This window comes from Magnolia sinica, chromosome 3, assembly GCF_029962835.1.
Source record: "Magnolia sinica isolate HGM2019 chromosome 3, MsV1, whole genome shotgun sequence".
In the NCBI taxonomy this organism is placed as follows: Eukaryota; Viridiplantae; Streptophyta; class Magnoliopsida; order Magnoliales; family Magnoliaceae; genus Magnolia; species Magnolia sinica.
Window position 1 is genome coordinate 100760444 of NC_080575.1, and position 25743 is coordinate 100786186.

The 25743-nt window shown below is 38.4% G+C and overlaps 1 protein-coding gene across 2 annotated transcripts in view; it reads left to right on the forward strand.

Annotated features, from left to right (window-relative positions):
- The window catches only part of LOC131240427 (rab GTPase-activating protein 22-like), a 40516-nt gene extending 17301 nt beyond the window's left edge, over positions 1 to 23215 (forward strand). For both annotated transcript variants that reach the window (XM_058238650.1, XM_058238651.1), the window contains 9 exons: positions 12930 to 13033; positions 13288 to 13505; positions 14611 to 14733; positions 14855 to 14943; positions 15083 to 15188; positions 18709 to 18806; positions 21907 to 22164; positions 22282 to 22365; positions 22876 to 23215. In XM_058238650.1, coding sequence (XP_058094633.1) covers positions 12930 to 13033; positions 13288 to 13505; positions 14611 to 14733; positions 14855 to 14943; positions 15083 to 15188; positions 18709 to 18806; positions 21907 to 22164; positions 22282 to 22365; positions 22876 to 22887 — 1092 coding nt within the window. In that variant the 3' untranslated portion in view covers positions 22888 to 23215. The remainder of the gene's footprint in view (positions 1 to 12929; positions 13034 to 13287; positions 13506 to 14610; positions 14734 to 14854; positions 14944 to 15082; positions 15189 to 18708; positions 18807 to 21906; positions 22165 to 22281; positions 22366 to 22875) is intronic.
- Positions 23216 to 25743: the final 2528 nt, after the last annotated feature.

A 25743-nucleotide genomic window follows, 5' to 3' on the forward strand; every position in this document is an offset into this window, starting at 1 on the left:
ATTGACGGGGACATCAGAGGACCTACTCAGGTGTACTAGAGACGGAGGCGACCACCCACATCAGCGCAATTTTCTTTGTGGATGGGAGACGAGTTTCAGATGAGGTTCGCCGGGTTATTTTAAAGACCCTACATGCATTGGATGTGCATCAGGAAGACTCCACCTTGAGATAATGCACATGGGCTGCTTAGGAGATCATTTTAGTCATAGGATTTCAATTTCGTGTCGATCTGACCATTGGATCTTGTCGATCAGGCCATCCGGCCTCTGATCTTGCTTTCTTGAATTTATTTATTTTTGGTTATTTTTATGAGTTATTTGATGGTTGGGATTGATAATAAATGTTTTAGTTTTCTTATTTTGGATGATGGGCTACTTCACTTAAGTGAGTGACATAGTTGTAATTATGCCGAATTTTTAATTATAAAATCATAGGGTGGGTGGAGTTCCAACCCTAGTGGAGATTTGAGAAGAAAAAAAAGAAGAAGAGAGAAGCTCTCTTGTGTGAAGGAGTTTTCCTCCTTATTTTCTAGGGTTTTTTTCAAAAAAAAAACCCCTCCATTCCAATTAAATTGTGGAAGGGTAGAAGCTTGTTTGGTGGTGGATTCCCCAAGGTACATAATTCCTCTATCTCTTCTTTGAAAGATATTCTTCTTCTTCTTTTCTTGTCTTCCTCTTTTCCCTTCCATTATAACCTTCTAAACCCTAGACTTCAATTTTCTACTTTACCCAATTTATAAAAACCCTAATTCCAAATTCCCATGAACCCTAATTTTTCAATTTTCAGATTTTTCCCTTCCTAACCTTAATCATAAAACCTACTAGTCATTACCTTGAGTGTGAAACATGCCTATGCTAAAGTGGAAGTTCTATCCTTTTATCGAGCCTAGTTTTAATTGATTTATGTGATTTCTTAGCCTGTGGGCAAATGATTTAGGTTAAATCAAGTTTTATTTCTTATTATTTACTCTTAATTACTTAGTAGATTAGCATCTTTTGTTAATTGAATTACTTTATGGACTTTTTCATAATCTCCACATTGCATGCTATAACATCAAATCATGTGTCCTGCATCAAATTTGGTATTAGAGCCAGGTTTAACATAAGATTTTTGTGTTGAATCTAGGTTAGAGTCACATCAGGGTTAGTAGAGTATGGATTGCATATAGGACCATATTGCTGAATTTTTGTTGGAGTATCTTATTGCTGAATTATCAGTTCGCAGCCTCATTTATACCATTGCCGAAATTTCAGCATAGTAATTTCAGGTTGTCACATTGCTAAATTTTCAGCTTGTGTATTTTTGGATTACACCCGTGCTGAATTTTCAGTTTGGCACCCTTAGATTTCTAACTTGCTGAATTTTCAACATAAGATTTGAGGATAGCGACTTACTGAATTTTCTGGTTAGTGTGTCTAGCGTGATCTTTAGGTTAGTATTATCATTGTCATCTCATCGTCCTAGGACCTAGGGTTTCCTTTAGAGTATCCTTGTGTATGCCCACTCGTTCAGGGTATGGTTTTGGCCTACATCTCACTATGAATCTAGAACAGATTTCCGATGCCCTTAACGCTATCAACAATCGTCTAACGGCTATTAAAGCGCATAATAAGACCATTACGACTCAATTGACCGTGACCAATGTGCGCATCAATCGGCTTGAAGCCCCCTTTCAAGCGAACCCCGACATTGGGGAAGACGTCCAATCACAAGTCGGGGATCACATTGAAGGAGTTGAAATTGTGCTACTTGCAATTATTAGTCGCGCCTTAAGCCAAATTGTAGAAAGTGATGATTGGCACAGGAATTCAATTTTCCACACTAATGCAAAGTGTGGTGGCAAAATCTGTAAAGTGATCATTGATAGTGGCAGTTGCATCAATGTGGTATCTGCTCGCACCGTGGACCGCTTATGGATGCTAGTCATTCCTCACCCTCAGCCCTATCGAGTCTCATGGGTTGATGTATATTTGATTCATGTTTCTTAGTGCTGTCCCATTCCCATCTAGTTTGGTTCCTATACGGACATGTTGTGGTGTGATGTGTTGCTTATGGATATAGACCACATCATTTTGGGCAGGCCTTGGTTGTATGACAGGGACCAACACCGTTCGGTCGCTCGAATACGTGTTTGTTTCTATATGCAGGCAAAAGGATTGTCTTGAAGCCTCTCTCGCCCAAAAGCACCTCGAAAAAGGAGGACGTCACGAAATGTGGTCTTGAAGGTGTGACGAAACTCCAACTTGAGTCTCTTCCTATAGTTAATGCCAAAGAGTCTGAAAGAGAGACTAAAACTGATTTGATGTTGTATGCCCACATGGCAAGTGAGGTCACACCTAAGGTTATTATAGAGATGCTACTTGAGGTTACACCCGAGGGTAGTGTAAAGTTACCATCTGAGGTGAGTTTGGTATCAGAGGAGGCCAGTGTTGTTATTCCAAAGGACATACCGGATGAGCTTACACTCGTGCGGAACATTCACGCATTGACTCTACTAAACCTTCATCACGATCAAATGAGTCCTGGGGAGGAAGTGAATTTGGAAAAACAAGTAGATGAGCTTAGGACCCCTATATATTGCATACCCACGTCTGTGTTCGATAGGCCTTTAGAGTCTGCACATGCATCTACACAACATGTGCATGACTTGCATGCTGAGATTAGAAAAAGAATCAATACAAGTAATGAAACATACAAAATGATTGCTGACTCACACCATAGGTTTAAAGAGTTTGTTATGGGTGACGAAGTCATGATTAAAATACGTCCAAAAATGTTTCCACAGAGAACCATAAAAAAATTACAGGCCAGTAACACTGGACCATATAAAATCTTAAAAAGATTAGGTTTGAATGCTCACTTGATAGATCTTTCACCTAACATAGGTATTAGTTCCATATTTAATGTGGAAGATCTTGTACCATTTCATAGACATTCCCCTAACCCTCACATGAACTTTGATGATGATGCCCCGGACCTGTCCCAAAACCCATGGCCATTACCTGACCCCTCTTCTCAAACTTTTCCATCTGTACGTACCATCCATACCTATGAGAAGAGAGGAGATGGAGGATATCTTAGACGAAGAAGCGGTTTCCACACGACATGGTGGTTACCAGGAGTATCTTGTCAAGTGGAAGGGCAAACCAAAATCAAACAGTATGTGGATCACAGAGGCAGAGTTTCAGCGACGAGACTCAAATCTCCTCGAGCATCACTGCAGCTTTATTTCACCGGTGGTGAAATCTCTTTAGCCAAGAAGAATTGATGGGGACATCAAAGGACCTACTCGAGTGTACCAAAGACGGAGAAGACCACCCACATTAGCGCAACTTTCTTTGTGGATGGGAGATGAGTTCCAGATGGGGCCCGCCGGGCCATTTTGAAGACCCCACATGCATTGGATGTGCATCAGGAAGACCCCACCTTGGGATGATGCATGTGGGCTACTTAGGAGATTATTTTAGTCATAGGATTTCTATTTCGTGTCGATCCAACCATTGGATCTTGTCGATCAGGTCATCGGGCCACTGAATCTTTTAGATCTAAGCCCCTTAGACTCTGATCTTGCTTTCTTTATGTTTTATCTTGTTTGGTGGTCGATTCCCCTAGGTACATCCTTCCTCTTTCTCTTCTTCTTCTTCTCTTGTCTTCCTCTTTTCCCTTCCATTATAACCTTCTAAGCCTTAGATCTTCAATTTTTTATTTTCCCCAATTTATAAAAACTCTAATTCCCAATTCCCATGAACCCTAAATTTTCAATTTTCATAACCCTAATCATAAAACCTACTAGTCATTACCTTGAGTGTTGAACATGCCTATGTTAAATTGAAAGTTCTATCCTTCCATCAAGCCTAGTTTTAATTGATTTATATGATTTCTTAGCATGTGGGCGTGTGATTTAGGTTAAATCAGGTTTTATTTCTTATTGTTTACTCTTAATTACTTGGTGGATTAGCATCTTTTGTTAATTGAATTACTTTATGGACTCTTTCATAATCTCTACGTTGCATGCAGGTATTAAATCATGTGTCCTGCATCAATTGCACCATGCACCATATCTCATGTCCCAAGTGCTGTGTGATGTGTCATGCACCAAGTACAGGTTCTTGTGACTGTTTTATCCATCTATGGAAAAAATATATATTTTGATGCTAAAGGTGATCTACTAATGAAGAAGAGCAAAGTGGATGCTAAGATAACCTTATATGAAGAATCCCAATTTTAGGGGGGGTGGGGGGCATAACATCAAACTATATATATTCTATATCTTGGGGTCATTCTCTTAGAAGATAGGACGTTGAAATAGAAAAAGACTCCTTGAACTTGGTTTATGGGAAGTCCTTAACTAACTGCCTTCATGTTGGTGGCGAAGGCCTTGCACTCATACTGCTGGTGGCTCTGACCCCATTCTTAGGATATGGGATCCCCATAAGCCAGGAACTGTCTCCTGTTTTTCAGTTCTCGTCACACTCATCTTGGATCACACCTTGCAAGTGGCATGCCGAGTCACGATTTTGTTTGCTTTCAGCATCTTATGATGGGACGTTGAAATAGAAAAAGACTCCTTGAACTTGGTTTATGGGAAGTCCTTAACTAACAGCCTTCATGTTGGTGGCGAAGGCACTGCACTCATCCTGCTGGTGGCTCTGACCCCATTCTTAGGATATGGGATCCCCATAAGCCAGGAACTGTCTCCTGTTTTTCAGTTCTCGTCACACTCATCTTGGATCACACCTTGCAAGTGGCATGCCGAGTCACGCTTTTGTTTGCTTTCAGCATCTTATGATGGGAAAATTATATTGTGGGATTTGCAAACAGTGTGGCCACTAGCAATAATTGACTCCCACAATGACAAGGTACCATGCTGACTGGTAGAAAGGTGATAGTGTGATCTCTGTCTGTGCTAACTCAAAGCTTTGCATTTCTTCTTAAATTTCTATCTAGCAAGAGATGACATAACAAAATGAATCCTAGTAAAATGCAACTTGTCCTTTTGTTCTTAAAGAGATCTAATACTGAAATGGATCCAACAAAATTATTCAACTTCCATCATGAAACTGGTTGATTTAAAATTCCAGCACAAGTGCATAACCACTAGCCAAGGGTTGTTTTTACCCATTCTTCTATGCAGAGGAAAGCATCAGAGGAATCATGATTTACAAAGGAAGATGGTAAGATATAGACTAATGCAGGACAATTAACCGCTTGCTCTAAAAGCTCGAACTGATAGAGCATGGAGAATCAATCCATTTATCTCATAACCCAGGTCCCACATCTCATGGGTTAGGACCTCTGCTGAACCCCCCTCTTGAGCCCCACTTTACATGGGTTCCGCTTCACACGAGCCACCCGCCTCACAAGGGTGGGGCTCACTTCTCACAAGCCACCCGCCTCATACAGGCCGCCCACCCCGAGTGTGCCCTTACACCCCACAAGCCACCCCACTTAAGCCTACTGTGAAAATGCCCCTAAATTAATTATCCCCGGTGAGGAGTCTCGAACATGAGACCTCCTGCTTTGATACCACTTTGATGCAGGACAATTAACCACTTGCTTTAAAAGCTTGAATTGATAGAGTATGGTGAATCGATCCCTTTATCTTATAGCCCAGGCCCCACATCTCATGGGTTAGGACCTCAGCTGAACCCTCCTCGTGGGCCCCACTTCACATGGGTTCCGCTTCACACGAGCCACCCGCCTCACACGGTGGGGCCCGCCTCATACGAGCCACCCGCCTCACATGGGCCGCCCACCCCGAGTATGCCCCTACATCCCCACAGGCCACCCACTCGAGCCTAGTGTGAAAATGCCCCTGCATTACAGACTCCCATAAATGTTGTTGAGGTGCTCACATATCCTATGACAGAGGAGCAAATTGAAATGCATACCATATTTATTTGATTGGATGTGGATCTAGTTTGGGTTTGTTAAATTGTGATAATTGATTTTGTTTGATGGTTACTGTCCCCAACTTATCGGGAAATTGTACTTCTTTTTTCATCCATTCTTTTAATGAATAAATTGAATGACCCACCTCTCTTATCCTCAAGACTTTTAATGAACTGAATGCCCCACCTCTCTTATCCTTTCAATGAATGAACCAAATGGCCCACCTCTCTTGAAGGTTACAATGCCCACCATATTTTATTTGATGGTTATAGTGCCCAGCTAGCCGGCTTATCAGGAATTTTACTCCTTTTTTCATCCATCCTTTTAATGAACGAACTGAATGTCGTCCATGCATCATGTGCCTTGCACCCTACTACCAATATAGCCACATGCGCCAATAATGGATTCTAAATGCTACTCTCCCACAAGTGTCAATGTTCCATGTTGGTGTGAGATCTTACCATCTGGTCTTTAGGTAAATACTTTGTCTATGCCAAATGTGGACCTGGTCAATCCTTTTTAACGGTCCATTTTTTAATACATGGGTGGCCCACTTGATGAGTGGATCAGTCTGATTCTAGCCAATGGTGCATACATGATGGGACCCACCTCATGAATGGCCTGGATCTCACACACAACTTGCTATTACACCATTGGGTAAGATTTGGAATCCTACTTTTGTGAGTAGCATTCCATTTCTCTTCTAGAAGTGCAGTAGCCTTCTCGATGGTGAGATGAAAGTCCTCAAAAGGATGCATGAGAAGAGGGAAACATCTTAGTTATGATGATTGATGACTAGTCATTCTTGTTGGATGAGTCGGCTTTTGATTTGGTTGTAATATCTTAGGGCTTGTTTGATAAGTGGGAATCCATATAGAAGGAAAGAAAAAGTGTACTCATTAATGTTTTCTCTTGTTTGATTTGAAAAGGAAATCATGGATTCCATGATGCAATCATTATACTTTTTCACTTCTACAATTCTCAAGCACAAGATCCAAGGCGACCCTTGTGAGATGAAGTGGATATTTCCACTTGCAATTTGAAAAAGAAAAAGAAAACACTTAAAATGGAATCCCCTGGAATCCATATCTTAATTGTACATTGGAAAATAATGATTATGAATTCCTTTTTTTCACATGGATTCCCACTTATCAAATAGGCTCTTAGATGTGTGAGACATCGCTGTCTATGTTCTAGTCCATTTCCAAGATGCAAAGAATACTAATGACCAGTATCGCTAGCAATGTTAGTTTTACTTGTGTGTGTGACTGATATCCCTCACTGAAAGTGAAACTATGCAATATAAAACTCATGCCAGTTTAAATAGCATTTAACTCGTCTTATACAAGATCCTGGGATGTGGTTTGCGCATTCTAGTGATGATTGATTTGTATGGGACATAAAGTCTGTGTCTTCTAACAAGTGCTGGTCATTCATCATCATCATAATCTTGTCGCAACTATTTGGATCAGCTTTACAAAATCCTATTTCACCATTCATTATCATCTAAACCCTTGTCACAACTAATTGGGGTCAGCTACATGAATCCTGTTCCGCCATTACACTATATCAAGGGCCATATCCTCAGCTACACCATAGGTCGTTACTGCCTCCACCCACGTCTTTTTGGGGCTTCCCCTTTTCTTTCAACCTTCAACTTGAACCAATTTACTCCTTCCAACTTGTGCAGTTCTTGGCTGGCTTCCCACTTACTTCTGGCTGGCTTCACTTGATTCTAGTTTAGTCTTCCTAGAGGGCCTTCTTGGATCTACTTGGGAGCGGACACTGCAGATCATGAATCATACTGTTGTAGGTTGTGCTGCCTGGTAGACTCCCTGGTTGGTTCGTTATAAGTCTTTGTATTTCCTTCTTTCCCAGTTATTGAATTTTAAATGATCTTGAATGATAAAGAAAAACACCGAGAGCCTTTTTTTTTTTAATGGTAAGTTGATTGATTTCTTGAAACCAAACAAAAATGGCAGAAGACAAGCTAGACAGAGGAGAAAGATGGTGAGGTATTACCCTTCCTCTACCCATCCGGGAGAGACCATTAGATTTGAGAAAGACACCATTACAATTCTTGAAAATATCCAGCCCCATTGCCTAGGAATACAAGCCTTTGCCTAAACCTTCAGAATCTCTCTCTCTCTCTAATAAAGATAATCACCATGAAGTCAGCCTTCTTTTTCCTTTGATTCCCCATTCCCAAGTTGAGAAAAATTATGTGATTGTTCTTGGCATTAACGAAGCTAACCCAATGACTGACAAAATACACCTCCAAACCTAAAAAAAAGCCATCTTGCAGTGAATGAAAAGATGGTCCACTGATTCAGCATTCTTCATGCACAAAATGAAAACATTAGCGATGAGCATATTTCTTTTACGCAGATTACTATGTATCTTGTCCCTACCCACAAACCAAATGCAATCATTGTTGGTGGTCCCGTGTAATCCAAATCAAAGCAATAGGAGCCTTCTTGTCGCAACCATCACTGCCAATGAGAAATATGTAATAGGACCTAACATGTGATGGATTGTTGATGCAAGCTGATCTGGACCTACGACCTGGTAGAAATTGAATGTAGAAGAAATCAGTAGAAGGGAAGAGAGAAAGATAGGCTAGAGAGAGATGGCTAGGGCAACTTGTGTTGTGTTGGTTAGTCAAAATGACTAACTCACACACACACACACATTAACTTTGAAGGAAAGATACAATGCTCTACAAGAGTACAAAACATGCATATACACACAAACAAAATTACATGTATTCCCACTCTCCCTTAAACTGGAGCATAGATATTGATCTTACCCAGCTTGGAATACATACAAAGAATATATTGATTATGAGCATTGACTGTTGATCCCCCTCAAACACAACATGGCAGGATACAAGATCTTCAATTGATGGTTGTCTGTAGAATGTATCTTGAACTTTCTTCATTCGTTCAATATTCTCTTCAAGTAGGAGGCCATAACCAAACTCGACAACCATCAAGTCACAAACCTGTCATCCACATGCAAAATTCTCTCACAAACATATGCAACTTGCATAATAAATGAGTGAACTACACTCACAATACTTGAGAGAACATACGCACATACAATAGCATGTGTAGATGTGTGCAAATGTGCGACACAATGTGAGTGAATTACACTCACAACTAACAACAGTGGCCTGATAAAGGAAGAGATGATGAACTGAAAAGAAAGATCCACTAGTAAAAATCCCCCATGTCAAGTTGAGTCAAGCATTATGTCGAACACCTTATGTGTGCAATACCTCTAAGCACAAAATTAAGAACATTAGCTACACAATCACCATTAACCTGATTTGACATTGCATTTCGCAAACCCATAACATTAAAATAAAAATAAAAATGAAGGAATAAAGAAATCCCAACAAAAACACAAAAAACAAAGGTTGATGACACTTGCTTTTCACAAAAGACGTCATAGCACACCCAAATCTCTATGAAAATTCATGATTCTTGTTTCTGGTGATTTCTCTTAATTAACTGCACCTACCCCATATGGAAAATCTACCCAAAAATCCTTCAGAAAAACTGCAAAGCAAGAAACATGAAATCTGGACTTTTTCCGATTTTTCTCTATTTTTGTTGGAACACCACAAAAAACATATAAAAAAAATTGTAGAAAAATTATTCATCTAAAAACATTATCTTCCAAATCCCATACTTTCTACTTCAAAAAGACTATCAAGCCACACACTGTTGACGTCTACGTACACACGAACAACGTTAGCAGTGGGCCCCGCTATCGTAGGCTACGGCCAGGTTCCGACAATTGTAGGCTCTGATACCAAGTAGAAATTGAATGTAAAAGAAATCCGTAGAAGGGAAGAGAGAAAGGTAGGCTAGAAAGAGAGATGGCTAGTGCAACTTGTGTTGGTTGGTTAGTCAAAATGACTCTCTCTCTCACACACACAGACACACACACACACACACACATATATTAACTTTGAAGGAAAGATACAATGCTCTGCAGGAGTGCACGACACACACACACACACAAACAAAATTGCATGTATTTCCACAGACTCATGGGTCAGTCCCAGGCCCATTAAGCCAAGCCCAACAACCGGACCATCAATAAGGAGGCCTAAGCCTCTTATTTAGGTAGCTAACTTATTTTGGTAATTAGCTAGAAAAATCAATCTGCTTGGCCATCACTTTTTGGTCGAGATGAATCTCTCTGCATTTCCAAAAATGCTTGAATTCAGGCAAAAGATGATTCCAGAACCCCAGCTGTTACATTGGTCCAATTGGTTTTCACAATGGAGCTTTACGGTCAAAAAGATCAAAGGAAATGATAATATCCTTGCTGACTTTTTGTCTCGCCTCCCTACCAAACATCCTCCCACACCCACAGCCACAACCTCACCAGCCATCCATGAATTCTCCATACCTTGTCTATTTCCCATAGATAGGATCCCAACTCTTCCTCTCGAATTACATCGAATGATCCGAGATATCTACATTGCAAACAGGCCTACCCATAATCTCAAAACCTTTCTTGAAATTCACCTCTTTCGAAATGAACCTGTTTTCCGGCACATCCCTCATCCTCAATATCCATACCTAAATCCCATATCCTTCCGAGACCTCTATTTCCTGCCCAATGAAGCCCTTTGTTTTTTGTACTATCTTGTACAAAGCTTCACCATCATGGTTATCTTCCCAGTGGCCTCGCTCCATGCTTATATTGCTCGTCTCAATTGGAACGAAATTACTGGTTCCAACCAGCCATCTTAGACCAACAAAAATCTCAAAGTATTCCTCGAATGGTTTCATCCACTTGAAGTTTGGCATTCGTATCTTCACCATCATAGTGAGTTCCCCGAGAACTCCACTCCTCGCTTGCTACGAATTCGCACTACTACGTGCTTGCTGCTACTCGAGATAGAGCTGTGATACGAGGATACAGAAATTACAACCTTGCCCATCATTGGAATTATTTTGATGGACCCTTCCATTTGTTCAAAAGACAAATGTGTGAGCTAAACAATGTTCTTCAGGCCAACATCCCAAATTCCATTTGGCTCATGCCCATGTCTACAGCTAACAGTGATCTGTGCTTGGACTATTTCACAACCTACATTGAAAGGAATCTAGAAATTTTAATGGCTCCAACACCCTCTTCCAGTGATAATGAGTCTCCTCACTCGGTCTATCACACAGCTCACACCAGTGACTCAGGCTCCGACTAGTTCCCATGAAGTCATACAAGTCGCCATCAAAGCCTGGCAGATAGAAGTATCTCCTCTCCAGCAAGTCACTCTCGATATGTCACTATCAGCAATAGTGTTCTCATCACTGCATGTGTGAATATCTAGCATGGTGCTACTCTGAGGTCCTCCAGCTGTCCACTCTCACCACTTCCCAGGCAAACGTGTCCCAACAGCTGTTCCCAGAGGAACTGATCTACAGAAAAGAGACCCCCCTGCAGTTGTTCTTCGTCTTCCGTGTGTTCTACCTCTCTGCACCTACGATCTGCAACTTCAAGACGATAAGATTTTATCTATTGAAGTCCCCGTTCAGATCCGCCACAATGGGTCTCTCCCCTCTATAAATATCAGTGTAATGTTAGAACTAGACAACAAGAAGAAGAGAGAAAAAAGAGCTCACAGAGCTTAGTTAGAGTGTGCTTTGTAATACAGAGTGAGAAGTTTTTAAGCTCTTACGAGAGTTTTGTAAATAGTGATGTGATATGTGAAAGTGACTTATGCAAAGTAAAGTCTTCTGGAAAAAAAAGAAGAAGTAATTAGCTAGAAAAATCAATCAGCTAGCTATGAATAATCTATTAGTCAAACATTTTTAATGCATTCTCATATCTTTTATTTCTTTTCCATATTTACAATAAGTCATTGGTTGTCAATGACATTATGTGCTTTACTTATATGTATAGGGCTTGGGATGAGTAGTATGAGGGAACATTTGAATTGAATCAAAATTTTGGAATTATTCTCTTCTATTTGTTTGAGTTCTTGTGCTTAGATTGAAGATGCCTACGCTTCGACGGATCCTTCCCATCAGCTGGTTACGCCAACTGTAATAGTTCGTACTTCCAATTCCACTTGTCCTTGAGAAGCATGGAGTGGTAAGTATGATGTATAGTGGTAAATTTAAGTTGGGGGTAATATGTGGACATTAGTGGTAAATTTTCTACTAACGTAGTCTTTGTTAAAGGGAGGAGACACGAAATGATTTCTAGTGATTATTGATCAGGAGCAGCTGTGGATTTCAGAAATGATGCATTCATCTATTTTCATGCTACCGGTGATACTTTATCATTTTGAGGTGGTCAAGGATAGAATAGAATCACCTAACCTAAACTCAAAATCATAAAGAGTAGGATATAATAGAAATGAGTGAAGGCCCTAATACTGAATTGAGTAACTCTCAAACCTACTTTAAAACCTAAAAGAATAGAGTTGGATCGACACCCCAATAGCCAAATCCCAAACCTGAACTGTATAAATAGCAAAGAGATTTGATCATCCGTGTTGTTTCCATTTTACTTTAAGCAATAGTGGTAGTTACTTGGAATTAGTTAATGCTACTTGCTAGTGCTTTTTTCTTTTATTACTTGCTATTGTTGTTTAAGATTATGACTTTCTTAGTGACTGCATTGTTTCATTAACAGTGAGAAAATATCTAATTCATTGCCTTGTACCAAATATCTAATTAATTGAGAAACAAAAAATCGCTTTAAATAAACAGATCAATAGATATCATCTCAGATGTCACTCACATGTAGGGTTGTCAGTGGGCCAGGGTCGGGCCAGGGAAAACAAAATTTTGAATAGGCCCAGCTTGAACAGTTCAAAATCCAGGCCGAAGCCAACCCCGGGTCCGACCCGTTGACAGCCCTACTCACATGGTAAATGTTACATGACAGATTAATATCTATGTTCTTTGACACCCTATGATATTTTTCAGACAGGAAATTACACCAGTATTTTCTGCATTTTAAACTTAAAATAGTTTAATTCCTTCTTTCTTTTTTTCTATATCAGGGTGTCCATCCATCAATCAAAGGAGTAGTTTGGGAGTTCTTGCTAGGTTGCTATGATCCCAAGAGCACTTTCGATGAGCGGGGAGAGTTGAGGCTACGTCGGAGGTAGCAATCTGTTTTTATGGTTTCAACATGCGGCAGATCATGTGAAACATAGTAATCAATTGATGTTCAGATCATTTTCCCGGGACTGCATCGATGAGACAGCTCCATCTCATGCACTATACTTTCCCTAACCTTGTCATCATCACCAGAAAATTTCTTTTTTGAAGCGGGTCATTTTTATTTTTATTTTTATTTTTTTTCTGTTTTTTTGCTTGAGCATCACCTTTACTCAAATTTTCTATCAATCATGGCAGGGAGCAGTATGGGACCTGGAAAGCAGAGTGCCAGGCCATGGAACCAACCATAGGCAGCGGAAGGATCCTTACAACACCGGTAATAACGGATGATGGTAAACCCGTCCAGGATCATTCAACTAGCGGTAATGATTTGCAAGATAATACATCATTTCCTCCCGATGGCCCCCCTCTCGACAAGAAAGTCATTCAATGGAAACTTGTGTTGCATCAAATAGGTAAAACTTCATTGATTTTGCATCATTGTGTCTTGAAATTGGTTATTTGTTGAAAAACACATTTGGACTTCTTTTTTTTAATTTTTCCATAGATATTCATACCTTTCAGGCTATTCTGTGGGCTCTGACTCTAATAATTTAAGCTATGCACACATCATGCACTAGAGTTAGGGTTGTGGTTAGGGCTAAGGAAATTTTCTTGGAGATCGCATTTGCAACTGTGATCTGTTTTTCTTGAAATAGTTGGGAGTATTGTAAAGGTGGAAGCCTTTATAAATCCGGCATTCTTTGCACTTGGAGATAGAAAAGAATGAATACCAAGGTATGCAAAAACGGTTACTTAATGGCTATTATGTAAAGGTAATGGTGGCCATCGTTACGCTTTACGGGGTCGTAACGGCCGTTATGGAAAAAACATCTTGTAATGGGCCATTACGGCCCCACAACGGACGTAACAGCCCCATATTAGTCCATTGCAGGGCTGATACAGGATTTAGAAAAAGAAAAAAAGAAAAGAAGAAGAAGAAGCCGTAATGGCCCGCATCGTAACAGTAACGGTGGTGGCTGTTACGGCCACCATTACCGTTACGGAATACCATGATGAGTAGGTTCCACCGTCTTATTTGTGGAAAGACAACACCAAAGTTCAAATCCCAACCAGCCTGGTCAGGGATCTATCAGTTCTTTAGTGCATTTGATTAATTGGGTTTCTGTACTTCTCATATTTTTGACAATTATGCTGATTACTACATGCAACCATGGATTTTTCATCATCGACATCATCATAGCCTTGTCCCAGCTATTTGGGATTGGCTTTACAAATATATTTTTCACCAATCATCAAGATTCAAAATGGGAATTGTCACGATTGCTTGGAAAAAGTTTGACAGCTGCCACCTGTCATCAATGCTCCTTTATCTCAGCTTAGAACTGGCAGGCACATCTCTAACAGGCAGAGTTTCCAACATTCAACAATTGATTGTGTACATAAAACACTTAGATGCTCTTTTAGAATTAACTAATATTGGAGAGGATATGATATAATCTTTCTTCTATTCCAATATGGGACTCACTTTCCTGAATTAGAAATCAATGTGGATTATAGGTTTGGATGTAGTTCGTACAGATCGAGCATTAACCTTTTATGAGAACCAAGAAAACGATGCAAAGCTTTGGGATATTCTGTCAGTTTATGCATGGATGGACAAAGACATTGGTTACTGTCAAGGTGAGTCGGCTTTTAAGTTTCTACACTTCTATGCATACTCCCAGTTACAATTATGTCCCATTATCAAAATATTATTACGTTTGGAGGTTTAATTCTGCCTCTGGAAAAATGTTGTGAGCAGGGATGAGTGATCTTTGCTCTCCAATGGTAATGCTTTTTGACAACGAAGCAGATTCATTTTGGTGCTTTGAACGTCTAATGCGTAGAATGGTATGTATCTGTTAATGTTACGCCACTATTTTTCATTGCTGATGCTACACATGATTTCGAGTGGATTCTGATTTCTATTCCATTTTCATGGATTTCACAATCCATTCCATTTCTTTCTGCCTTTTTGAAAATTTCAAAGCGAGAAAATTTTAGGTCCACATCAAGTTCCATTGGCGTGCAGTCACAACTGAGTACGCTGTCAACTATCATTAAAGCTGTTGATCCGAAGCTTCATCAACACCTTGGTAAGTCGTACTCACACTAGCAAGTTTTGTGGCTCTTGTAACATCCAATTTACCTTTACTTTGTACTGAATCCGTGTGTCGTGTTCATTGATGTTTGATCCTTGAGAAACTTAATCAATCTGAGCTTGCTTCTGAAAGGGACACAACAGAGATAATATCACCAAATATCTTGACCATCATTAGATTTGCATAGTGCATTTGACTATCTGTCTAATCTATTATGAATGGGAGGCAACATTTGGCTGTATGCCTGTATCTTCATGCTTACGGTTTCTCAATATCCTTGGCCTTTCATGGATGGATCGATTCTAGAGGCGGCAGATTGGAATCATTAGCTAAATAATACGCAAATGTGAGATTCCCCATCTTTGCACTAAGAAATGCCCTGATAAAAAAAAAAGAAAAGAAAAAGAAGTAATTAGCTTAGAGAATTATTAGAAGCAGTGTTTGAAGTTGTTGTAATTTTGGTGTTTCAAAATAAATAAATAAATAATTTTAAATGATTTGGAAAATTCCCTCCAAATTTTCAAAAAGCAACAAAGGATTTTTTGTCTTGTAGTGGTGTGGGTTAAGTCTTACATCGGATAGGCAAGAAGAAAATTTTGAGTTTACAAGATGAAGATTTTGCATAGGGTTTAGGCTCCTTTCAGGTGGCATGTGAATTTGGTTGTTTGGGGGGTTACGCCGGGCCAGGCCATGGGCGTGGCGTAGTGCCGTGTGGTGTGCGTGCGCACACACGAGTATACTTGCAAGCGTAAAAAAATTTGTTGTCTTTTTTGAAAATTCCATTTTAAAACAGTTATTTGTTTTGTATTTCCGAACAGAGCCAGAAAAATGAAAAGATTTCTTCTTTAAAAAACCCAACAACCATGTCTGTTGACAAGGGTGCATACACACCCATTCGAGGCAACCTTTGAAGTTTGTATAATGGACTCATCTGGTTCCGAATCTTGCAAACCTTTTTTTTTTTTTTTTTGCCTTTTTTGAAAATTAAGTTTTGAAATAGTTATTTGTTTTGTATTTCCAAACAGAGTCAGAAAAATGAAAAGATTTCTTCTTCAAAAAACCCAACAACCATGTCTGTTAGCAGGGGTGCGTACACATCTATTCAAGGCAACCTTTGAAGTCTATATAATGGACTCATCTGGTTCCGAATTTTGCATAAAATTCAATCTTTCGGCTCTCTCTTTCTCTCGCTTCGAATCTCTGCAACGATTTTATCTTTCAGTCCTTGGGTTAGACATACAGTGACGGTTCGGGTCTTCGTACATCGGGTGCGCCGGTTTGACAAGACAATATTCGAGGGTATCTTGGAGATTGATTGTCTAGTATTCCTATTTCACTACGGACATCATCCAAAGGAGGACATTAATTTCAAGCCGAGTGACTTTCGTCGTGCCTTGAATTAAATAAGTTTTCTAAATTCCTTCTTATTCTAATTTTCTTTTAATTTCATTTTTAATTCCGAATTTCCATAATTACAGATTTGCAGATCCAAAAATTCATACAGAAGTATTGGTATCACTACAAGTTTCGCTAACCAAGGATACGAAAACAATATTAATATCACTGATAATATCGTCAATGACCAAAAATATCGGGGAACATGGGGAAAATGGTAGATTTTTTCAGTGAAACTTAAGGAGATGCTAAAATACACATATTTGCATATTGAGGAATAAAAAAAGTTGCAAAAGAATGCATACATAATAAGCTTCCATTTAATGAGGGCCTAAAAGCATATGTTGTCATAAGAAACTAGTCTAACCATCCCATCCATCCCATCTATCCATCCAACCTTCTATCCAAATATCTATCAATACTTCAGAATACTGATAGAACACGATATTTTGCCGAGAAATCGTCGAGAACTGGAAAGGAAACAAAAGATTGTGGTCTCGATATCGCCTATGTTGCAATAACGATAATACCATGATATTTCGCTGAGAAATTGTCGATAACTGGAAAGGAAATGAAAGATCGTGGTCTCAATATTGCCCATGTTGCAATAACGATAATATCATGAAACGATCGATATTATTGTCGGCAATTTGAGCATTGTATACAACCATTCGCCCATAAAAAATTGAAATGGAAAGTTTTTAAATAAACAGATTTTTTGTGATATTGATACATTGGTGATATTATTGAAATATCGCTGACACACTGGCGATACAAGCGACACCTGGAATTTACACATTAAAAAGTATTGGCGATATCGATACATTGGGAATACAAGTGACACCTGGAATTTACACAATAAAAAATATTAGTGATACTTAGCGATGCATTGACTTGGAAATTTTGAGACTACTGGTGTTATCAGTATTGCTACCAGTGTTATCGGTATCATCGAGCTGGAGATAGGGATTATATCAAATTTATTTTGATAATATCAGGGATACTCGGAACAATGATCAGAAGTTGTTGTTCTTGAAGCATAGAAGAAAAAGAGAGCTTTACATGACATCCAGTAATTTTTGTGGCTTGCACTACACCCAAAGGCCTTGTTAACAATCAAAAAGACGTTGTTAACAATTTTAATATCACCTTCTCTCTAACAAAGTGACAGTTTTACTTCCTCGAAATTCCGTTTTGCTCTCAATGCACATTTTGACAGACTGAGACCGTCCTAGGTAATTCCTTTCGCCTAGTTTAATGGTGGTTAACCACCAGATTTGGATGGTTGTGGTCACCATTCCCAGTGGGATTTGAGCCTTTTGTTCCACTATAAAGATTTTATTATTATTATTATTATTTTTTTTTAAAAAAAAGAAAATTACTATAATGAGAAAATGAAACAAAACCAGCACATGTTCAAAACTTGCAGAATAGTATGGTTCCAAGAATGGCTAACTAACCATTGTGGTAGGTCTGGCTAAGCCTGTTGGTGATGCAGTAGTGGGCCCAGCTAGGCATATTGGATGTGTCGGTGGGCCCAACTGGGATTGTTGGTGGCGCTGGTGACCCCAGTTGGGCCTGGATTGGAAGAAACTACAAGGAAAGAAATGGGAAGCAAGGATGAGGTGAGGAGAAAGAAGAAGAAGAAGAAGAAAAAAATCCTTACTCAGGATGCCTTGATACCATGTATTTTTAGGGGAAGAAAGATGAATTGAGAAGGATGATGAGAGGAACCATTGTCTGTGAGAGATAAGGCATATAAAGCGGTAAAAAGATAACTAGAGCACATGGTGTCGTACAGGAGCATTGAACTGTATGGTGCTATTGCTGGAGTACCCCATTGTACAACTTCTATCATTTTCCATGATCCCCACCTACTGGTTGGATCAGGTCGATTTTGGGTGTATAATTTTCACGATGGGGCGCACCTGTCGGACAGGTTGGATGTCATGCACACACTTTTAACGGATCAAAGAGATTCTTAGATTCTTGATTGCTTTCTTAATCGAATCTCATTATGAATTGAACAAAGAATCTCAGCCTTACGTTCTTCTTCCTTAATAAAAATGTTGGACTTGGTAAAGGAAAAAAATTCTGATTAGAGAATTGTCATTGGCAGAAAATCTAGATGGAGGGGAGTATTTGTTTGCTTTCCGCATGTTAATGGTACTTTTCCGGAGAGAATTCTCATTTGTGGATTCAATGTACCTTTGGGAGGTAAGCATTCAGTTTAATTTGGATTATTGCTTAATGAAATGGGTTTTGTTCGTTTCATGCAAACAATTGCTTTAACATACCATGACATCTTTCAAAAGCTTGGAGCTTGCACAACTTAGTTAGGGATTTTTATGGCAAAATTCCTCCAAAATGCTGATTTTACCAAATAATGCCTACACGAACCGAATTGACGAGATAGTGATTCTTGGGGAACGAAATTACTAAATACCTCCATGTACTTTTTTTTTTTCCTTTAAAAAGTGATAAAGTTGAGAATTGTGGGGCCAACATGGTACGTGTATGACATTCAACCTGTCCAACATATGCACCCCACCATGATGATCACTTGAACAAAAAATCTGGTTGTTCGAACCATCAGATGGGGGTCACATGAATTTGGATGTTTTGGGGCAGTTTATATTATTTTCTATGGTGCGGCCCACCTTTTTGTTGGATCTGCCCGAATTTTCATTCATTTTCTGATCTTTGTGATTGGATTCATCTGTTGGACAGGTTGGATGTCATACACGTACAATGTCCCCACAATTCTTGACTAAATCACATTTTAAAGAAAAACAAATAAGGGAAATCTTATAATTTCATTCCTTGAAAGCCACTTTTTTTAAAAAAAAATTTATAAATAAAATTCTTGGAGGCATTATTTTGTAAAATTCAGACTCCTGAGGAATTTTCTGGTAAAAATCTGTAGTTATCATTAGTCGCAGTAATTTTTGTTTTCCGGTGAATATGTTTGTGTCTGTACATCATCATCCAAATATCTGTATCATATTGGCTGATGCCTGTGTATCTATCCTCATCGCCCAATGTTGACACCCGAAATTGGGGTGAAATGGTCCAACCCAAAATTGGCGGCTGTATCAGAACATATCTGCCGTATCAATTCCGTCACGATCACTCTATATTTTGGTTGCAGGCGATATACATATAAAGACCCTTTTTAAAATTTTATTATTTTTTTTTAAAAACTTTTCACTCTTTTTTTTTTCCTTCATATCAACCTTATGGTAAACTTATAAACTCATTTTCAACTAGATCTAGGGCTATTTTAGAGACCAAAACACAGGATTTGAGTGGAATTCGATGAATCTAAATGAACTGGACCATTTTGGAGAACATTTTGGTAGCAAAGTAATTATTATTTGTGAGCTCGAGTGTACATATATTAAATTTAATAGACTAAGTTCTAAGGTGTGAGCATATAGTGAAAATGCCGAATGTTGTATTGCATGAAGATGCTAAGTGCTAGATGTTATCCTGATAGCACTTGCCTATTTGATCGTAATGATTCTCTAGTCTTTCCAGTCTGCAGTCTATACTCTATAGTTTCTACATGAACTGAAGATGATAGTTGATATATCATATCCATTTATGTAAATTATTTAAAATTTAGAGGTCAAATGCTCAACAACTCAGCTTTCAATAGGTCATCTCAACCAATGTTTTAAATGTCGACGGTATCGACCGATATATCCCATGATATATCTTGTATCCCACCTGTGCAATACAAAATGCACAGGTAGTGCCGATATATCCCACATGTTCAATCTGGTGAGCATTTTCAATTTTCGATCCTTTTTTTTTTTTTTGAAATTATTTTAAATCAGTGTCAAATGGTTACAAATCCATTGGTTCTTCATGTTTTGCATGAAAAATCACGGAGTTTGAGCTTTGATTTCGATATCCATTGGTTCTTCTTGTTCTCCATGCTTTAAAAAAAAAAAAAAAAAAACTTCTTCAACCAGTTGTCAATTAAGACCAATTTCAAAGTATTTAGAAGTATTTGATGAAATGATCATCACATACACTCTAATTTCAAAATTTGAGTGTAGGTAGTCCAATTTGGTAAAAATTGGGAAATTTTCTAAAATTTCCCAATTTCTCCCAAATTGCTTGCAAATTTGCACTCCAAACATGAAATCAAGCATCTATGAGGACTGATCTACAGATTTGTTAAGCCCTTGTCAATTTTCAAAAAATAAAAAACATTTTTAAATTAAAAATTAATAAAATATTATTATTTTTTTAAAAAAAAATTCCTTCAAACAGCTGTTAATTGAGACTAATTTTGAAGTATTTAGGATTTTTTAATGAAATGATCGTCATATATACTCTAGATTTTATCCATTCAATTTGAATATATTTGCATTAGTTCAGTCAAACAATGCATAGCTGAGGACCCTATACAAGGGAAACCTATTATGTGCACTTCCTTTTTAAGATGTTATGATTTAAAAGTGTGTATTAAGGTCTTTTTTAACAATCTCTGAAGTTTCATTGAAAATTCCAAAAAGTGCGATAAATTTCCCAATACAAACAATATATCCCGCATGATAATCGATACATATCTGTATCCCAAGGGTGCGATACTTAACGCAATACCGATATTTCGAACACTGATCTCAACAAACATAATTCTTACCAAATAGTGGTCTGATGCACCATTGAAAACATAACCTGTGTGTTTCTCGTTTTCCAAAATTTTTTGATATCTTTTCATAAAATTTTGGTAAAAGAGGAAATTCAATCAACATGGACTGATATAGCATGATGCATGCATAAATACATATGGTACATACATATGTTCCTACACACATTCCACTTGAGTTTGAATGGTTCCTTACGAAATGACTTTTCTTTAGTTAGAGACCGAAATCACTGCGTTTAGACCTTTGAAATCTTCACAAGCTTGAAGCTTACAGTGAAGCTTTTTCTATCCAGCTTCTAATGCAGTTCCTTTTTATTTATTTTTTCAATTGAGTTTGAATTGTTGGTTAAGGAAATTGGTTTTCTTCATTTAATACAACCCATGTTTTCGTATCTCCATGTATGGCTGTCACTGGGCTGGACCGAGGCATGAACAGTTCAAAATCTGAGCAGAAGCCAACCCTAGGCCCAGCCTGTTGACAGCCCTTATCTCTGTGGTCTTTCAAATGCTTGATGCTTACATTAGTCTGGTGTGTTAGCGGTAATAGTAATGATCCAGTTTCCATGTTTACTGGTGAATGTGTAATGCTTGGGATGCTCTTAATAATTTCTGAAATGGGTGATTATTGGAACCATAAATTTTTTTTTTTCTCAGTTGATGTGGGCAATGGAGTACAATCCAAACATCTTCTCCTTGTATGAGGATGAATCGGGCACGAATTCCAACCCAAGCACGGTAACGAAGATGAATGATAAGCTGCTGAAGCAGTACGGGAAATATGAAAGGAAAAACGTTCAGACCGGATCAAAGGACCCACAGACTGCTCTATCAATCTTCCTTATTGCTGGTGTCCTTGAGAACAGGAATAAGCGGCTGTTGAAGGAGGCAAAAGGCCTTGATGATGTTGTCAAGGTCCTCTCTCTCTCTCTCTCTCTCTCTCTCTCTCTCTCTCTCTCCATGTATGTTCGCTTGCATCTAACCATGTGTGTGTGTATATTGACATTTATCCTTCTATTGAATTGTCTCCAGATATTAAATGAGATAACTGGAAACTTAGATGCGAAAAAGGCATGCAACGAGGCATTGAAGCTTCACAAGAAGTACTTGAGTAAGGTAAGTTATTTTTTTTCCAAGTTTCAAAAACTCAGAACTCCATGAAGGCCCGAGTCTGGGTCAGGTCGGAACTAGGCCAGATACCAAATTCAGAGTGGTAAATTGGGTTTTTAAATGGAGGCATCATATGATGGTCAATTGAAAGAAATCTTGTTTCTTTTATTCGACCAAGTAATGGTACAGTTGGGGCCCACCGTTTGGTAAGCTAAGAAGTTGATCTGGTGGGACCCATCATTGGATGGGACAGGCCCTAAAATCTTCCATATCGATGATCCTATTTATTCAATGAAAATGGACAGTTAAAAACTGATGGTCCACATAAACGAGGGCACAGTTTGAAGGTTCGGATCATCATACAGGGGTAGGTTTTTGGGTATCTCCCATCCACAACCCGCCTGCCATATGATCAATGTGGATCAGCAGAACCTGGGCTCCACATGCACTGGTTCATTGAGCTGTTGATGTTCTAAGAAATGATAGTGTTTATAATGGTTTCTTGGTTGCATGCAGACTAAGAAATGATTATCTCGCCATACTTCATTGTCTGACCGACGATCATGGAAAATGGAGCATTTCCAAGATTTTATTAATGCAATTTCCAGATTTTTTGGATAGATACCACATGTGCCATGTAATGTTGAGTGATTAGGCTTGTAGAATTGAGAGCTCCATATGAGGTGAGGTGCAGTTTTTGTAACTCTTCGATTTTGTTTTGTTTTTAGTCTTGACAAGGGAACTGTCCCTATTTCATCAGTTTTTACCATTGATTCATTTGTTGCTTTGTGTATGTATACTATTCTATGTATAAAATGAACTGTCCTCAGGCCTATCTTACAGAGCGGCCTCTCCACCGTACACATCTCAGGGTGATGAGCCAATCGGGGTCGTCCATCGAGTGGGTCCCATCATGGGTGGTTCATATTTCAAAACTGAACGGACTAGATACTCCTAGCTATCATTTTCATCACACACTGAATGTGAACCGCTAACGAGCTCTGTTTTGTACCTTTCCCTTGAAGGCAGCTGAAAGGTGGTCAGCACCAACCAATTTCATGTGTACTTTGATACTCGAAGAGATGGCTCTACCATATTCGGTTCCTACCAGCTCTAGATGCTATTTTTGTGGAGAAATGGTCACCATGTTGAATGTTAATAATCAATGTCTATATTTTCTTGTGATGGGTCGGTTGTGCATAACAGCGTAGCCGTACAAAGGGTGGGTCACATCATAAAGATGACCTGGGCTGAAACTGGAATGGTCCATTCATGGGACAGTCTAAACTGTTGAAATGGATTGTGGCCCATCTGATAAGTGGGTTGTTCCAATTTTTGATCCAGGTGATCTTCATGGTAGGGCCATCCCTTTCAGCGGCTCAGATGTTTCACTGTCTTGTCAAATCAGGAGAAAATAAAAAAAAACTTCATATGTTTTAGTAAATATACAAGGGTATATGCAGTGATTTAAATATCGGTATGGATGCACTTATCCTATTCTAAGGAAACAAAAACATATTAGTATGTATCCAATGCAGAATACATCCTTATTTTTTTGAAAAACATTGGGAAATTGGTCAAATCTTTTAATGAGACTCTTAGGGAATGTTAAAAGGAATATTATTATAAACTTAAAAAATCACAAAAAAACAAGCGCACATGATAAGTTTTCTTTATATGAGGTCCCGTCCCATGTGAAAAAAGTGGTATAATTATATTTAAAATGAGTTAATATCATCTATAAGTCATACAAAACACAACCAATATACTTGAGAGCAAAAAAAAAAAAAAAGGAAAAAGAAGAAGAAGAAGAAGGAAGAGTCCAGAAAAAAAATTAAAAACATACCAATAATAATTCAGTGCATGTATTTTTATTTTTATTTTCAATTCCTTGTTTATTTTCCATTATTTATGATAATGAATAAAAGAGTGGCTGATATTAAGATCATTATACAGTCATTAATACACAAATACATTAGGAACCAATTTTAGTTGGTCAATTTAGTTTTAAAAATATAACTTTTTTATTGTTATTTTCAAATGTTCTAATTTTATTTTTTTTGGTTAATATGTAGATTTGCCCGTAAGCATTTTTATATGATTTTTCAATACTATAATTACAAGTTAAATCGGTGAAATGGAGGAAATTTGAGGTTTTCTCCACGTTCTTAAAAATTTTCGTAATTAAAAAATTGGAGATAAAAATTTATGATTGGATATTCAAAATCATGAATTAGTAATTTGGTTCCATCCATACTAAATCATTTAAATAAGATTTTTTAAAAAATAAAAAATAAAAAAATAACTTACCAATTGGGTTCTGGCCTCTCTTCAATCTCCAGCTTCGATTTTTCCACTTAAATCCTCTTCTCTCCGAACAACTTATAAAGATTGGCCATAATCCTCTTATAAATGTAATCTCCATAAAAAATTTTGAGAAAATAATGTATGTATTTTCTGATTTCTTTTATTCTATTCAAAATATCATAATGTATTTCGATATATAGTTGATAAAGAAGAGTTTAATCACTCTCCCTTGATCTCGTCTTGCTAGAATGTCACACTGATATTTGCGTATGAATTTCTGTTTTGAGAGCATTTGAGAGTTTGATCTATGGGTGCATGCCCTTCTACAAAATCCAGGTTGGTCCACTCATCAGGTGGGCCGCATGTTTTTATTGAATATAGGCTTCTTGTGGTTTTTTGTTTTTATCCTTTCATTTCCTTGTATGTGTGGCCCACCTGACCTGTGGATAGACCTTTGCAGTCCTCACCTAATGAGTGGCATGGCAATCCTCCTCTTCAATCTCTCCTTGTGCTCCAATCATCATATCATGACCGTTCAATCTTTGGGCCCCATTGAGGCTGCAATGTGCTACAAAGGTGGACCATTGATTTGTCTGGGACCCACTCCCAACCAACCGAAAACAGTGGGCGTTACATGGGCAAAGCCGGCAAGCAGTGTCCTTTTACAAATGAGAGCCTATTATTTTCCACAATTTCACCTGGGGCCCACTAAATGTGAACGGTTCTCATCACTGGGAAGCGGATTGGCTGGTGAATTGACGTCACCAAGTTCTGTGGGTCCCATCATGAGGTATATGTTATATCACAACCGTTTTTCCATTTGGAAAACTCGTCTTAAGTGTTCATCCAAAAAATAAGATATATCCAAAGATCAACCGTTATATCCAAAGATCAACCACACTGCAAAAATCAGCGGGGGATTGAACGTCTACCATTGAAACCCTTTTGGGGTCATAGAAGTTTTGGATCAATATGGCATTTGTTTTTCCTCTTAATTCAGGTCTGTGTGACCTTATGAACAGATTGAATGGAAAATAAATGTTATGGTGGGCCCTACGAATGTTTTAACGGTGAGAA